Below are 17,598 nucleotides of genomic sequence, written 5' to 3'. Positions count from 1 at the left end.
CTTTGTTGATTTTATCTTTTTGTTAAATCTACAACCTAAAAAATTCCACAGCATTTGTTGTTAGAACTTGACATAAAAATATTTTTTCAGCATAAAATTAAAGTTGTCTATAGCAGTGGTTCCCAAACTTTTTATCTTCTGACCCACAAAATATCCATGGCAAAAACTTGTGACCCCAAATATAACTGGTCTGAGTACATGAACTTCATTAATAACCCTAAAAWCGCAGGCTTTTTGACCATCTAAACAGCTTATACACAAATATAAATACTTATTTTTACTTRTTTTGTGTTTTTGTAATAAATAAAGGGAAAGTAGTACACCAGCAATTATTTTATTACCCTTTAAATTGATTTCTGGAGATTATCCAAGGTGCTTCATGACCCATAATTGGGTCCCAAACCCAACTTTGGGAACCAAAGTGCAGTGGTTCCCAAACTTTTCAGCYTTTGACCCACAAAATAACAGTAGCAGAGACCTGTGCCCCCAACTATTTTTGTATGATAAACATTTGTAGCAGGTCAACAACACATGGGCATAGTAACAATATTTTCATACTACATTTATCCATTTTAAATATACTAACCTCACTCCTTTGTAACAACTAAGGCAAAAATGTCATTAATTCAATATTTTCAGGACCCCACCTTGATGTTTCGGGACCCCACTTTGGGTCCCGACCCCAACTTTGGGAAACACTGGTCTATAGGAGTTGGCTAATTATTTTTAAAAGTCAGAGCATCACAAATTAATTAAATAATTATTTTTAATTAATTAATTAATCTCCTTTTAAATGTTTCAGCACACATTTTCATCACTCAACAACAGAAACTRTTATGAAAGATGATCAGGGCCACTGGGGGGGAAAAAATCTGACTTTAATCTCAGATCAAAGTAAATCATGCTGGTTTGCTAAACCAAACCAGTTACATGTTGGATATAAGCAATGTTGGTAACTTAAAAAGCTGAGTGGACATTGTTGCAACATTTTTTAAAGTTGAGCCAACAAAACATTTTTTAGAGCGTACCATAACTTTTGTAAAATCTGATTATTGGCAAAACCAACTGTTTTAAGTTTCAAAAGTTCCCACTGACAGCTCTGTTGGTAGAGTATGTGAAGAATGAGGTCCTCTCAGTACTTTATAACAAAAATAATCTGACCTGCTCTGGGATCAGCTATCCACTGCCATGCAATGCCAAGCAAAGAACATAAATCAGTCTGAGTTCACTATTTGGAAAAAAAATTGTTCCCTTCTGAATCATCTAATGTGGACCATGCAGAACTGACCTGGCCTATAAATAATACTGACACGTTAGAGGAGAACACACAACCTGAGGAAAACAAGAGTGAAGCATTGCAAAATGAAGGTAGGTTTGAGGCGATCTTATTTTCACAAGTTGTAAAATAATGTCAGTTATGTTATATTTGTGATTTTAGACAAATACTGCAGCAAGGAAGCTTTTCCGGAATATCATACCASTGCTGCCATTGTTGTACCTGGTCAGCCCAGCTTTTTCTGCACAACTTAACGTATGTAGCATCTGCTTTTACTTGGTTTTTTTTGCATTGACATTCGAAGCTGAAGCAGCTTAAGTAAATTACAGCGACAAAACAGAGAAACTTCATAACTTTAAGATGTCTATTTCTAGTTAAAAGCAGAAGACATGTGTGCGTCAGAGGTGGCAGCTCTCAAAAGCAGCATAAAGAAGCTGGAGAACGAACTTGTGATCACGACTTGGCAGGTTGAGCACCTGCAGATTCACAAACACTTCAGACCGTTGCAACGTACGCTCGACAGTGATCTTGAAATCGACCGAGCCTCTGTTAGAAACCAGGACGGTCTGAATCAGAACCTCACTAAAACACTTTCACCAGCTGGTAATTTAATTGTTCATGACAGAGGTAAGAATCGGGCTTTGGCTCAAGCTTTCTGCAGTCTTTTTGGTGTGGAATRTGAAAGATGTTTGCCAAAAACATTCTGCTTTCTGATGCTATTTTTCTAGACTGTTCTGAACTGTTTGACAGACTGAGACCACCAAGCGGTTTCTACCGCATCAAACCCAAATCCCACGAGGAGCCATTTTTAGTCTACTGTGATATGGAGGACGGAGGAGGGTGGACAGTTTTTCAAAGACGTCGACATGGAAAAGTCGACTTTGACAGGTATTGTACCTGAGCAGAAATGRTAGGCCATGTAAACTTGTATTAAGCTTGTAAAGTTAGCACAGCTGATCAAATATGAACATATCTTTGTAGAGACTGGGTGGACTACAGAGAYGGTTTTGGTGATTTCAAGCTGTGGAATGATGAGTTTTGGTTGGGGAATGAGCGTATATATTCTCTTCTTTCAGAAGGTCATGTAATCCTAATAATTTTTCACATAAAATCTAATATTACCTTTCATGTGTTACTATAATTAACAACACATCATGTCTATTGGTATTATCCCCCCCTGCAGGTAGAAACCTGGTGAAGATTGATCTCATGGACTGGGAAGGACTCAAAAGTTACGCATTTTACGAGAACTTCCGGATCACCATTGAGGCTGTAAGAAGAAAGTAAGAAAAAAATGCTTAAAATGACCATTTCAGCAAACCATGTTCTCTTATTCCAGGATAAGTATCGCCTCAAATATGGGCAGTACAGTGGTCAAGCTGGGGATGCGATGACTGGTGGTGGGGGRAGGGTGGAGCAGTGGTCGTCCTGTCTCAGTGGAATGCAGTTCAGCACCAGAGATCAGGTTATTACTCCCCCTATCAAAATTTAATATGCTATTATCTCTAGACTGTGTGCATAGGAGGATTGTGATAWCTTGATTGCAACTGACAGGATAATGACAGATTTCTTCAGGGAAGCTGTGCCCAGGAGAACAAGGCAGGTTGGTGGTTCAATAGGTAAGAACTTTAAACACGTATATTAATTTTTCTTCATTCACGGTTGATTTTTCCACAGACACTATTGTGACAAAGTCTGTGGTTCTGTACTGAATTTATTTCTAATGTTGCTCTTTTAACTGCAGGTGTCACGCAGCCAACCTGAATGGAAAGTACTACCGCAAAGGGAAGTACAAGGCTGAGTACGACAACGGTGTGGTGTGGGGGACATGGAAAGGCTTGTGGTATTCTCTTAGACACACCACCATAAAGGTGCGCCCCTTGGTTTTCTTGGACACCGTGGGAAGTGGAGCAGGGGACATTTGAAAAGCATCAGGTCTTAAAACGAAGAAACGCTCTGGCTTTTAAATTATCATTGCTCCTCTTTGTTTCATTTTTTAAATTTGTTATAAAAATCAGCTAAAATGTAACCTTTTCTTTCTTTAAGTATAGACTGCAACATTAAAACCAGCAGGATTTCAGCCTTTTTGCCTCACAAATGTTCATATTTTATCATTCTCAAACATGCTTAAATTTTCAATACAGAGCTAACCTATGCATATTTTATATTTTAAATGCACTCAATAGTTGGCTTTATCATAAACCAGAGGTGCCCAACGTGSTGCCAAGCTATTTGATTTGGCCCGCCAGCAGTTCCCCTGGTTAGTTTGGGCACCCCTGCCATAAACTATAGATCATGGTTCTCACTATGCAAGGTGGGACTTTACAGGTCGATTGAAACAACAAATTTAAAGTAGAAGAACCCCTTCATTTAGGCTTATTAAATACTGTCAAAGACATGACATGATGAAGGTATAAAATCATGTTAAAGAGATTTTGTTAAAGAGTTTAACAGTGGTGAGCAGAGAAGAAATATATATAAAAAATACACTGATTTGCAAAGTTTTCATTTAAAAAGAGAATTCAAAACAAACTGAAAAAGAGTTTCCTAAAACTTTGAATATCTTCAAATAGGAATATGTAACATTATCATATATTATTAACTGCTATGTGGATACATAGATTATTAGAAGAGTGTTGAAAAATGTTACTGGTTCCTCTCATGTATTCTTTTCCTCTTCCTGTACAAATACTGGTGAGAGATCCAAGTCCAGCATCCTCTGTTCTGCCTCGCTTAAACTGTAGGGAGAGACACCACTGTTGTAGATTCGAGACTTTGGTAGAGAGTGGCACCAGTCTTTCCTTTGCTGAGAAGACGTCAACACACCGAAGCTGGCGCTGCGCTTGCGCCCTTTGACTCCCGAGCAGGACTGAGCCTCTTTCAGTTTCCGAGCCAGCATGTTTCTTTGGATAGGTGACGGACCACGGCGGTTCCAGTTCTGTTCAGCTCGATCCACATTCAGTTTGTTCACTTCATGAGATCTGGGAAATCCTGAGGGTGGACCTCCGATCCCTGAGACTGATTCTCCACGTCCACCTTCTGGCTCACCAGACTTTTTCCTTTCTGCAGTGCCCCTGAAGTTTGTTTCAGCAAGTTTTTCAGGTGTTGATAAGCTATTTGTGTTTGTCCCTGTGTGTTTGAGTTGATTATTGTGTAAAGGAGCTGCTGTTTCTATCCAGGGCTTCTTCTGGTCGTTTGCCTGGGGTCTGGCTTTAGCCCACTCTGAGACTGCGTGCTCTGGAATGGGGTATGAACGATGTGGCTGTCTCTCCCATCCTCTGCCGGTCCAACAACTTCCTTCTGGAAGCGTCCGAGATCCCACCTGAACAACAAGTGACCACATGTTAATCTTGACTATAAACTGAATACAGCTAAATAATATACAGTAATTAAAGGTGCACAGTTGACCTGGGTCATGCTTCTTTCTCTGAACTGTCTGGCCTGAGCTGAGGACATCAGCTGGGGTTTGGTGTCATTAAAACTTGAGGTGCGCCTGAAGTTTGGATTCTTATGGTAGGTGTTTCCTGATGAAGCGTCTCCTCCTCCTCCTAGGCCTGCTAATCCACTCCTCTCGACCATTTCCACCCAATCCGCAGTGCGTTCTCGCCAATTAGAGCTCCTCCCGCTGGAATGAGCAGGGACAGGCGGGCCTAAAAGAAGCTCCACTCTGGGACTCAGTCTGTCTGATGTAACTTTTGAGGTCTGCGGTGACAGCTCTGATAAAGGAGTAGCAATGCAAAGTTGATTCTGGTTAACATTGTCCTTGAGATCAGAAGGAAGGGCAGAATGAGCAAGTCCTGTCGGCGTGGGAAAAGAGGAGGTAGTGGGTGAGGCAGATGCTTCTAAGGTGTCATGGACAGGGCTTGAGGAGACATGGTACAGCTGCGTGGCCTCTTTTAACCCCTTCTTCTTCATCTCTTTTAACTGTTGCTGTGCCAACCGGTACCTGCACAGACACTCTTGTCAAGGCTGGGTAATGATCAAATACATTTTGGGTACCCCCTTACAATAAGGCTCCCCTCATATATGGCTTATAAATAGTTTATAGATAAGTTATTAATTAATCTGTAAACACTTTATAAATTGTTAATAAGTGTTTATTTATTAATTAAGGACGGGAAAGAGACAAAACTGTCAGATTTCTTGCCAAACAGTGAGCCAAATGTGTTCATGTATATATCACATCTAAATGTGCTTATTAAACATTTCAGACCAGTTTAATACCTTGTAAGCACAATAATTTATTGAAAACACATATTTTACATATAAAATTGTACTGTATTACCACATTATACATATCCATAGTAATCAAAAGGAGCCTTATTGTAAAGTGTTGCACAGTATAATAATAATAATGTCATAACAGAGCCTTATAAATAGTATACYGTTTTACACTTTACAATAAGGCTCCTTTAYGGCATTTATACAAGTTTATTAGTCATTAATAAATAGTGTACCTACTGTCTTACATTTTACAATCAGGCTCCCTTTGACAGTTGTTAATATGTATAAGTAATAGTTCAATATCATTTTTTAAATGTGTGTTTCCAATACATAATTGCGCTTATAAACCTAGTAATATGTACACAAACAGATTTGGCTCACTATTTGGTGAGAAACCAGACAGTTTTGTCTCTTTCCTGTCATTAATTAATCCATAATAAACATTTATTAATGATTTATAGTGTTTACAGATGAATCAATAGCCTATCTATAAACTATTCATAAGCCATCTATAAGGGGAGCCTTATTATAAAGTGGTACCACATTTTGCAACATTTAAAGTAAATAAACATTTAAACATACCCAAATATTGTTGGTAAAACCTTCTGGCCTGTAGGAGACAACCTTTCTGAATCCGGTGAAAGCGGCAGCACCTGTGGCGTGAGAGGCTGAGWTCCGAAGGCGGGCCTGTCTTTCTGAGAACCGATGTCCCCTGAYGGGCCATGGCCGTCGCACAAGCTGGGCCTTTGGAGACTGTGGCCACAGATGGAGGCCTCGTCTGAAAGCTTGCGCCCCCCAGCRGAATGCATGGAACCTCTATGAGCCGAGCTGCACTGAGGCGTGCGGCAGAGCTTTTTCCACACAGTCACCACAACGGTAGCCGCGATCACAGCCAAGCAGAGGAAAATACCCACCACAACAATCATGTTTCCATCAAGGGGTTTGACTCCAACAGGTACGGGGGAGAAAGATGGAGAAGGAGAAGATAACACTGAGGAGTGAAGATAAACAATTAGCATCCACTTTTTGCTAAAAGGTCTCGTAAAGTGAAAAAGAATAGTTTTAGTGTATTGAATATACTTCTAAATAATTAAAAGTTAAAAAAAAGTTCGACTGTGAAGAAACTGACCGTTGCAGTCCTCCAGTGAGCACACAGACTGCTCCTTCACCATCCCTGTGCATTGCATCCCTCGTGCACCCGAGGGCAGTAAACACTCGCGCACTCGCTCCCTCACCCCATCCCCACAGCTCACGCTGCACACGCTCCACGGCTGCCAGGGACCCCAAGATTCTGTGTTTACAATGAGAAGATGAAAAGAGCAGACATGTTAGTCTTTTATAAGCCGTACTTGTGTGTCGCTTCATTTTAACCTGCCCTCTAACATTAAGCAACATTATCAGGAAAGACTGTGGCTTTTACCATTAATGCTCGATGCAATGCTGGGGATTATTTAAAGGAGACATATCATGTTTTTAAATTCTTCGGTTGGGGTCTATTTAAAGTGGAACTGCAATGCTTTGGTCTGTATCCCCCCTTATTGTGACTCCACAAGCCCCTCTTTCACTCCATTCCAGTTTGATAGAGGGGTTTATGATGATTGTATAGCAGTGCAGACACCTTTTGTTTACAAATGAATTAAAATATGTCAACAACAGAAGACTTGTCCATCTAAAATTTTCAGCTTGAGCCGTAATCTTTAGCGGCAACCWTTCCTTCCCTGACAATACTGAGTTACAGAGTAACTAAGTAAGTAAAACACTTATACGTTATGCAGCTACCAAATATTAAAGTGCCTATGACACAAACTTTTTAAAATAAATATAAAGGCATTACAGGAAAAATAACATTATTAGCATATTGCAGAAACAATTTCCCACTGCTGAGATGAACAGTTGTTTAGGTATTTGCATGTGAAGGAACAGGAAGTGATGTCAAAGGGGAATGTCTGCATGGAACATTGATAAAATAGCTAACGACACGAASTGTAGAGAAGAATCTGATGTTTCTTTAGATTATTTTGAGTCACTATCAGAGATAGATGAAGACGAGTCAGAGTTCAAATAATATTGTTTCAATAAACAAAGATTGCAGAGTTCTATTTCTTAAAAAGTTCCCCTTTGATGTCACTTCCTGTTGCACTTTGGCTGTGCCAAGTTCAAAATAAAATATGCCATTTATGTGACAAAATGGGTAAAATCACGTTTTATGCAAGGTTTCATATATTAAAAAATGTGTTTTCTTTGACTTTTTGAATTCGATGATGTCACAGGCACTTTAAAGTATCCATCTATTAGATCTCACCTGCACTCCTGTAAACTACCAGACATGTCTGTGCTGGGCTAGGGGAGCGGCTGAAGTTGAAAAAAAAGCGAAAGCAGTACTTGTTTTTTCCCGGGTAAAACACGGAGCAGTTAAACTCAGTCTCATTCTCTCCCTGAGTCAGCCAGTTGAAGGCCAGAGGAGGAGGAGAAGGTTCCTCCATCACTGCGGAGGCAGCGACGCCTCTTCCAGCAGCACCCGCATCACTGTGCAGCGACACCTTCCCGCTGACGTGAGCACACGGTGGCGTAACCATTTTAACAGTCATCGTTCCCTCACAGCCGCTCTTGTAAGCGTTGGCATTTTCCACCAGCAGCTTATAAGAGAAAATGCGAGACAGGTAGAGAGGTCCAGAGCTCTTCACTTCTTGTGGTGTATGAGGAGATGTCAGAGCCACTTTTATAAAGTCCTTCTCAGTGAATGGGAATGCACAGGACAGCTCAACRCTCTGGGAATGGAGGGGTTTGATTTCTTTCCTTGTGCGAGCTCGAACTTTGTCAAAGGTGTTTCTTCCTATCTGGTTGTACTCCATGTAGCTCACTTCTAAGAAGAGTGCAGAGTTGATGTCACTGGAGCATGCCTGAAACTGTTCATTTGTAGATATCCCAACCTGAGGAGAGAATAATGCATCAATCTTTGTTGTGTTACTGTGTAGTAAACCCAAAATGATGTGTTAAATTTAAAAATATATATAATTAATCTACCTGAAAAGATCCTGAGTGGTTTCCTGCTCTCTCCACAGCAATATGAAAGGTGGGCCACTGCACTTGTAGCTCAGAACTCCACCACCAGGTCGAGCTCTCTGTGCTGGTGCCGTCCGTTCTGTTAGCGTGATTAACCTCTGTGATGCTGGTCTGCCTCAGCAGAAACCGGAAAGTTCCCGCATACAGGAAGCAGGAACAATCGAACTCCACCCTTCCAACCAGATGACTGCGGTCAAGGGTCCTGGTTAGAACCGTGGTGTTGGTCTCCATGTTGACCAGAGAGAGGGTCATGTTGCGGATGGTGCTGCCGTTGGATTTTGTGTTGAAGTCCACAAATACACTGCCATTGCTGAGGGCTACGTGGAAGGAAGGCCAGATACTGAGCCCTGCAAAAACTACAAGAATGAGATTAAAAAAAGACAAATTATTAGAAAGTTATGATACCATATTGATTTCTGACACCAGACATCGAACCAACAGGTAATGTATGTAAAACTGTTTAAATAGAATGTGGAAAAATAATTAGAAGCTTTTATTTTTGAGCTGATCTTTTTCACATTTTAAAGAAAATTCTCCAAAAGATATGCAATAACATAAAAAAATTCTGCACAACACTGCTACAATTAGCAGACAATAATTAGAAAATATAAGGCAGAAAATAAATTAAACATCTGAATTATATAAGTTTTGCAAATAAGTATATGTAGTCTAATTAGTACATTATTTTAGGAGCTATTAAGTAAGTATGACAATTCTACAAGATGTACTACAGCATATATATTTATGCTTTCTTCTTTGGATTGTATTTTCTTGAAAATTAGGAACTTTAATCAAGACAACACTTCTTGTTTCTCACCATATCCTACAAGCAGCAGGAGGGACAGCAGTGAGACAGCCTGTGGCATTCCGATGTTATGTTCCTCTTCTTTCTTCTACACCACATGACCGTCTTATCCCGACATCCCTCACCTCTATAAATCAGAGGGCAAACAGCAAGTTTTTGAAAAAAAAATTTCAATAATTTACAAAAGYAGCATTCTCAAACAGAAAAATTAAAAGCATGGAAGAAGTGTGTTCTTTCTTCTGAGGGTTGAAGAACAGGAAGATCATAGTATGAAACGGTAAACACGTTTTCTGGATTTTTTTTTAGGYGTGTCCTCCTCTTCCTTCCATCCTCACAATGGGCTCAAGGAGTTGTTGTCGTCACACTGCTGACATTCCTTTGACGGGCTTTGTTCACAACAAAGAAACAAATTTGTATACAATTTGTTGGTTCTACCATAGATTTTGAAGTTTTCACAGAAAATAAACTCATTAACGATAGTGCCACTAATTTCTTAAGATGAGGGGACTATAATTAAAATAAAGCAAAATAAATAATCATAATGCAAACAGATCTAGTCTTTTCATGCATCCAGAAGTATGCTCCATCATACAGTATTTTAAAAATATGCTGTAAAAAGAATGCTTTTATTAGACATTTCAGCTCGTTTTGTTTCTCATTTTATGGTTATAAGAAATATTTTTAGGGGTGGAAATGATGTTGACTTCTTATTCAGCTCCAGAKAGGAGCTGCTACCTGTAAATTATATCAGAAATCTTGACCATGACCAATTGAATTAGTTCAAACTCCATCAAAACAATAGATAGATAGATGATAGATGATAGATAGATAGATAAACTCAGCTGGGGTCAAATTAAATCCATTGCTCGCAGTGAGAACAGCACAAAAACTGAGTAAAATCCCAACAAAACAGAATAAACCTAATTTTATGATTAGCATGTGCCCAATTAAAAACTCTAAAAGTGTGAATAAATATAGCGTCTACATAATGTAAACAAAAACAAAAATTTGCCAGCAAATCATGAAATTACAAGTAGCCTACCATCTAGTGGTCGTAATAAATAATGATATTGTACTTACACGTCTTATCTTACGCATTATTTCTTTATAGTTTTTTGAACGAAACAGCGGCCGCAATAGTAGTTCCACGTACGAGCAGGACATTTTTCTTCAAATAAACACCAAAAACATTTCGCCAACACGCAGCGTCCGAAAGACCAGGGGTGCGCGCACGCATCTTAGGCGCGCGTGCCCTGAAAATCCGCTCAGTTGTTTACATGGGTGGACGTAATTTCCACATCAACTCTGTCATTTTTGTTTCGCAATTTCATTTAAAATACATCTAGTGAAAAGTTAAAGAAGTGCTGCAAATAAATTTAAATAGTTGTCGATATTTTTGAATTCTTATCTTGGCTCAAAAGATACCAATTCAAGATGATAGCAGTTTTCCCCAACAAACACACAGGTCATTAAACGCCTCAGCAGGTGCCAAAGAAAGAGGACTAAAATTAAWATGCAACAATAGAAATCTTTAATTTGCATACTCAATGCCATATCTTTACAAAAGGCTGACATTTTACTTATAAAAAAAATATTCGTGTCTATTTTATGGCAGGATGCCAAGGTACCATCAAATATTTGGGTCATTCTCCCACAAAGCCCTTCCTCAGTAGTCCTATAATTTTGCTATAAATCAGCGATATGAAGCAAACATAGCTGAACTTTAAGACACACTACAACACTAAAACATTCAGAATGGTGATAAAATAATGCAACACTGGACTGTCAGATGATTTCAAAACTCAAAGCCATTTTGCACAGAAAATAATAATAATAAAAAACCTCTGAATCATACACGACTATTATATTTCGACTTGCTTCAGCTCGGTTCTCAAGATTCCCTGGACCAACTGAGTTAAGCAGAGAACCACATGGCAGAGTAATCTAATCAGCTCTACAGACCCTTCATTTTTCCTTTAGCAAAAAAAAAAAAAAGAAAAACAGGAAGCATCCCAGGAGATGAAACACAGGTTACAGAGCATTTCAGTCCACAGCGATAAAGAACAATTCAATTCTGTGTAAACATCATTTGATATTTTTACAACATGCTAACCTAATCACATTTTTATATTCATTTATTTAAATAATCATTTTATTAAAACAGAAAGGACTAATTTCGATGAGCAGAACCAAAGGACCAATAAAATACTAAAGCTGGAGCCTTTTACATTTAGATTTGTTTAAAAGACAAGATAAAGAGGACAAGTTTCAGACTTTAATAATTTATTAAAGAAAATCACTATTTTTTAATTGAAATTTTATCCAAAAACAGTGACTGGGAGTGTTTGTAACAGAATACACTGGTTTAAAAGAATGAGGGGAATCTAYGTTTAGTACAATTATAAACACAATGATGGATTYTGATACAGGATAAGCATCAACAGACACCCTGGTGAACACGTCTGAACATTGTCTGTCTGTAGAGGTGCTACAGCAAAGTTGTAGTCCAACAAATATGTCAACAGATCAAAACAGGTTTACGTAGAATCTCAAACCCTCAACTGAGTCATCTCTACACAGGTGGCCCACCTTCTCAGCCAGCAATAACCTGGGGATTAAAAGAAACAAGAAAAAAAACAGATAATACAATGAAAAACTTCATTTTAATAATGTTTTAACRATGTTCTGGTTCAAAAGAAACGATTAGCATTTTGCGCTAACCTACCGTTCTTTAGAGAGAAGAACAGAGAGACCCAGGAGCTTGGCAAACTCCTCTGCTGTCAGAGAGCCTTTTTCTGACACCTGAGAATGAGGAAAGAAAAAAAGTCGATTTCAACAGTTGGTGGAACAGGTKTTGTTTATTAGTTACGGTTAAAGCTTACACTATCCAAAGCAGAGGCGATCATTTCCTCTTCGCTGTGCGACTGCAGCTGGACCACCATCACGCCGCTGTCAAACACACGCAGCCTACACAAGAGACAAGACACGTGAAGGAAAAGAAAGTCATGGTTATCTGAGTCTAACAACTGGAAATGATCCATAAAACAAAACACGTGAAAATCGACAGGCAACGCTCAACACATTATAAAAACACACACATTTAACCATTAAAGTTCGACACAGACCACCTGAATAACGCAAATGTGCTGAAATAATTGTCTGATTTTAGTTTTTTCATGTATATCCCTTCAGAGATTTTTTGAAAAACCTTAGTTTGGAGAAAAGTAGTTGAGTATTGAATGAATGAATTGACGAGCTAATGGCTAGTCAGAGCGGGGCCAAGCCCATAGTGAACTGCTGTAGTATTAAAAAAAATCCATTAAAAACAAAAACATACAAACTAAACCTTTACTGTCCTGTCAGTTTGGCATCACACAGTTAGTCTGGCAGAAATATGATGCACATGCAGGAAGTGCCACAGCTAGCTGCCACTGCTTCCAAACAACAACTATATAAAAACTAGGGCTGTCAAATGATTAAGGATTAAGGATTTTAATTCCTAATGAGTACTACATGAGGAATGAAAGATAGATACTAAGGTCACAGTTGTCAGCAAAACATAAATAAATAAAATAAAATAAGCCATAAGAAGATAAAAAGAAAAAAAAACTGTTTTCATAATGTGTTACCCATGGAGTTTTTAAATTTATTTTATTTATTTAACCTTTATTCATCCAGGTAAACCGTTTGAGAACCACTTCTCATTTACAAACATGACCTGGCATGCACTGAGTGCATTGCAATATACAAACCTACATATTCAGCCAAAGTAAAGGGATTGTAAATTTTAACTGCGATTAATCGCGATTAAAATTTTTAATCTATGCCCATGCAGCACTAAAATTAATCAGTTAACTCGATTAATTTCACAGCCTAAATAAAAACATTATAATGCAGAAAAGAAAACGTGATTATAAATAAAGTTCCAGATAAACAWTTCATTGTTTGATTTAGATTCAATATTTATGTGCTCATTGCGACAAGAGAGGTCAGTGTTTTTCTAAAACCTTGGGAAGTGACAGGAAATGACAGCTGCGGAAGTCTGGACACCCTTTTCCCACAACAGGAAGCCTGGCAGGAAGAGCCCGGCCTCTCTCTGCGAGCCTGCAGGCCCCGGCCTCGTCCCGTTTCACAAACACACAGCCGGCTTTACAACCACGCAGAGATCACCACTACTCACCTCAGAGGCAGCTTCAGCGACTCAAACATTTTGCACGCATTTAACAAATCTTCTGGAGATAAAAGCTAAAGGGGGAAAAAAAACAACAACACAATAAACAATGAATGAATCAGCRGTAACATGCTGTATATCTTCATCATGTGAGCATCACCTCCATGCCTCTGGCTCGGTTGACGAGACAGTAAACCTCTGTGAGAGCCATCATACCCCCACGCTCCTGAGAGAGAAGGAAGCAGCAGCGAGAAAGCAAGAGAACTTCAAAAAGTAAATAAATAAATAAAAAAAATTTAAAAGCACTTAAATTGGTTTCATCCACACACACCTCTAAAGGAGCCTGCAGCATATCTCCCAACTGCTTGGCCAGCTGCATGTGGTAATGTGTGCCCGATCCGTGYGTTTCTCTGGTAACGGGATTAGCAATACCCATGCTCAAGAGGTAGGACTTAAACCGAATTGTCTATAAAACAAAAATAATCTATGATTAAAAAAGTATCAAGCTACTTTGTGGAAATTAGGGGTAAATAATTTACAAAAAAAGCATCACATGTACAAAGATTGTAGACTTTTATAAATAATAACCCCACTGGGTTCAGCTCTTACCTCATCCTCTGTTATGTCTCCCTGCTTGTCTTTGATCTTGGTGGCGATGGATCTGGACAACTCCACCATCTCTTTAGCCTGTTGGTAAGACAATCATTTAACAAATCCCTCAGCGTTAAAGGGTATTTAATGCTCTTAAAGTGTAAGCGATCATTTAGTATAACTTTCAGCAGACAAACTGTAATTTGTACCTTAAAAATTTTTTAATTCTTGTCCTATAATTTACAGTAAAATGAAAGCATCCTTTACCTTCACCATCAGCTTACTGAGGTCCTCAAAAGCCTGAAAACAAGARGCTAAAGGGTTAATGTTATACAGTTAGGAAAACTACAGACGTTTTGCTTTAGCTATTACATTTTTATCATTTTTGTCTAGTTGATGTTGGAATATTTCCTTCGTAGTTCAAAAACCTTGTATTTTAAACTTATGCACTTTAAATTTCAAAATATTTATGTTTTATGCTTGCTACTGGTTTAAATTTATGCACAATCCAACACCAAAATTATTTTTTATTCATACATTATTTTTGGCCGAATAAAAATACAAGAGAAATCAAAATGTTTTGTAGAAATTTCTAAACTAAACYACAGTCATCTTGATAAGTGAAGCATTATTACACGACATTAGCTTTCTCCAATAATACACTTTAAAGTCTGACCAACACCACCACAGTTGCACTCCTCCGTATACCTCAGAAATGTTTTTGTCTGTTTCTTTCCTCTTCTCCTCTATCTTCCTTTCAATGCCGACAATCCCCACGGCTCGTGTCCTTCCTGCCTACACAGTTKTTAAAAAGAACACAGGGTTACAGTCAAAATTTATAAAGTTGTAACGACTTTCAAAAGACAACGAACACAAACAGCGTAAACAAAACGCTTTGTAGTTTTAAGCCTTAACCGAATCTAGAAAAGAGAAAACAAGTAATTTTGTTTGGAGATAAATAACTTAATGCAGATATGTTTTTACCAGACAGTGCAAAAAATTATTTAGCTGCTGAGGAAAATTAATTTGATGCTTGGTGAGTTTATAATACAGTACAAACACTGCCATCTAGTGGAGCAGAGTTTAAACTGCAAGTAAACTTCAAGGTGAGCACAAAACTCACAAAAAGTGCTGTTTAGGCATTCAAGGGGTACAGTTTGATGGTAAAACAATCCCCTTTTATTTTATGTAATCTGTAAAAAAAAAAAAAAAAGCAAAGCAAAAAAAAGTGATCACAATGAAAACAGGAAGAGTTTCACAGGACCATACCTGAGACCCAGCTCCGGTAGAGATGGGTTGTGAAGCTGGTGTGTTTTCCCATCTTCTCTGAGTCATTTCCTCTGTTAGTCTCCTGTAAAACTGTATTAATAAAAAAGCCACTAATTTGTCCAGGTGATAACAAATGAAACAACAAAGAAGAAAAGCTAAACGTAAAGAGGAAAAAAAAAAACTTTTCAGCTTTGTGTTTATGAATGAATACCTCAATCTGCCCATGTTCCTTAAAAGACAGCTTGATGTAGGAGTATTTGCTGTTCTGTAAGGGACCAGGCTCCTTATTGCCAGGAGGAGGATGCAGATGGATAACTATTTTTGCACTTCGGATTAAAAAAAACAACAAAAATCAATAGTTTAATTTTATCCTTGGGAAAATCTTTCTTCATAAACAATAGCACAGACTTTAGAAGTACTGATTCAACTTTAAAAAACTAATTAACTTTGGTCCTTCAGTTTGCTTTTTTCAAACATTTAACCTCACCATYTGAAGGTAATCTCCTCCCTCCAACTACCAGATACAACAAGATCCAAAGTCCCAAATTTCAGGAGTTTACAAGTGAAGCCAGCTGAATAAATAGAAACCTAATTCTTACACAGCTTCTCAAAACATTCATTACTGAATTATGTTTCAAATGTTTCAAAAATTCACGTRCTGCTTGCATGCAAAACCTCATCCATGTTTACACCACATGAGCGACATACCTCTTTCCTATTCCTGCAGCCTGCTCCTCAAAGAAAATGATTAGAGACAGCGGCATGGACAGGCAGTACTCCTTTAAAACAGTTTCAAAAAGTCAAAATAAATTGCAGTGTTCTTACAATTATGAAACAATTTCGTTATGATTAAATGGTTTCTTCAGATTGGATATTACTAAGAAAAAAACTGACCCCTCACAATGCACAATAATAAAAAGTAAGTCAGTCATCCTGTGAATGATGAATGTGTTGTCATGCATAATCATTTAGATTTATAGTCTGTGGCAGCCTGATGCTATGATGCTTAAAACATGTCAAATTAAGTAACAATWTAATAAAGAAGACACAAATGTACAAGTCAGTAGTAAACTATTCTCTACATCATTTTGCATTTCTAAACTACGACACTGAAATGCCGTCTGAGGTAAGAATTAACAAATTCAAATAGGATTTTTTTTCTCCCCAAATGAACTGTATATTGTTGTATTGATGTTTACTGTTTGCTTACATGATTCTTAATATCCCTCCACATCAGCCGATGGGTGCTCAACAACGCAAGTCCAACATCCAGTTTTGGCTGTTATAAACACAGAAAATGTTAACAAAAATACAGTTCGCCGAGTACCAATAGCTTAACAATAACAAATATACAATGTCCTAAAAGGTTCAGTGATTTTTATTCGCAAAAGGTGCTTGCTTGTGATTTCTCGGAGTGTCACTGCTAAGTGCTAACCATGTTGTCATCACCTTAAAATCCGTATAATTAAACAAAACTATACCTTATCATCMCCATCATACAGTCTGACACCTCGCTGCTGGATCACTAATGTTTCATTTATTTCTAAAAGTCCATTTGACCACGAAAACCGATCCATTTTTACTTGTGCAAAACCCTTGGTCTCAAACGCTTGTATATTTACTTCCTGTAAGCTGTTCAGGATTTGCCTGTAAAGAAATAACTCAACACAACATGTAAAATATAAAATAGGCAACAGTCAGTTTATTTCGAGTTTTAATTGTTTTGCTTGACTTTTTTCTATACATGTTATTTAATTAATTGTAATTTTATTATTTTCTTTTTTTTTCCCGACAGAAGTGTGTTTGTCCTACTACACGGGTCCTTTCGTTGTTGATGTTCCAAGGTAGCTRCACTTGTTTTCTCTTTCACGTTGTATTTAAATTTTAATGAATTTTTAAACGCCCTAGTCTCTTTTATTGTTTTGCCCGTAACATACTTAAATCAAGCATGAATTTCCTACGATGAAAAATATTTCAAGCATTTTTTGAAGTGTTTTTGTCGCGTTGTGATTAGAATTGAAGTGACCGTAGCACGCTAGCTTGTTGTTAGCTGCAGCTGAAACTGGTGCGGACAGGTTTTTACACTGCAGGCTTTTCTCTTTAGACATTAATAATAGTTTTCTGTCGGAAAAGTAAATGTGTCAAAGCCTTTAAGGACCATGCTGTATTTAAATAATTTATTGCATCAATATACTAATC

At 38.0% G+C, this 17,598-nt stretch overlaps 3 protein-coding genes across 3 annotated transcripts; 1 reads left to right on the top strand and 2 right to left on the bottom strand.

The window, feature by feature from the left end:
• The first annotated feature begins 741 nt into the window (after positions 1–741).
• On the top strand, positions 742–3,359 carry fgl1b (fibrinogen like 1B). The gene is made up of 9 exons (XM_014003226.1): positions 742–1,368; positions 1,439–1,531; positions 1,651–1,903; positions 2,005–2,164; positions 2,258–2,355; positions 2,460–2,548; positions 2,616–2,741; positions 2,831–2,895; positions 3,021–3,359. The coding sequence occupies exons 1-9, from the start codon at positions 1,363–1,365 to the stop codon at positions 3,199–3,201; spliced, it is 1,071 nt and encodes a 356-aa protein (XP_013858680.1). The 5' UTR covers positions 742–1,362; the 3' UTR covers positions 3,202–3,359.
• A 407-nt stretch (positions 3,360–3,766) lies between these two features.
• Positions 3,767–10,765, bottom strand: thsd1 (thrombospondin, type I, domain containing 1). The gene is made up of 8 exons (XM_014003224.1): positions 10,449–10,765; positions 9,381–9,495; positions 8,525–8,919; positions 7,803–8,430; positions 6,630–6,791; positions 6,083–6,491; positions 4,685–5,222; positions 3,767–4,598 (listed from the first exon to the last, which is right to left on the bottom strand). Exons 2-8 carry the CDS (start codon positions 9,427–9,429, stop codon positions 3,936–3,938), a joined length of 2,844 nt encoding a protein of 947 aa, XP_013858678.1. The 5' UTR covers positions 9,430–9,495; positions 10,449–10,765; the 3' UTR covers positions 3,767–3,935.
• Positions 10,766–10,876: 111 nt separating this feature from the next.
• vps36 (vacuolar protein sorting 36 homolog) lies at positions 10,877–17,024 on the bottom strand. The gene is made up of 14 exons (XM_014003225.1): positions 16,881–17,024; positions 16,610–16,678; positions 16,108–16,178; positions 15,611–15,725; positions 15,400–15,489; positions 14,839–14,925; positions 14,398–14,430; positions 14,149–14,226; positions 13,871–14,005; positions 13,700–13,765; positions 13,549–13,613; positions 12,251–12,335; positions 12,094–12,170; positions 10,877–11,976 (listed from the first exon to the last, which is right to left on the bottom strand). Exons 1-14 carry the CDS (start codon positions 16,974–16,976, stop codon positions 11,895–11,897), a joined length of 1,149 nt encoding a protein of 382 aa, XP_013858679.1. The 5' UTR covers positions 16,977–17,024; the 3' UTR covers positions 10,877–11,894.
• Positions 17,025–17,598: the final 574 nt, after the last annotated feature.

The sequence above is a fragment of the Austrofundulus limnaeus genome, unplaced genomic scaffold (assembly GCF_001266775.1).
Source record: "Austrofundulus limnaeus strain Quisiro unplaced genomic scaffold, Austrofundulus_limnaeus-1.0 Scaffold17, whole genome shotgun sequence".
Taxonomy (NCBI): Eukaryota; Metazoa; Chordata; class Actinopteri; order Cyprinodontiformes; family Rivulidae; genus Austrofundulus; species Austrofundulus limnaeus.
This window is presented reverse-complemented; position numbering and strand designations above follow the sequence as displayed.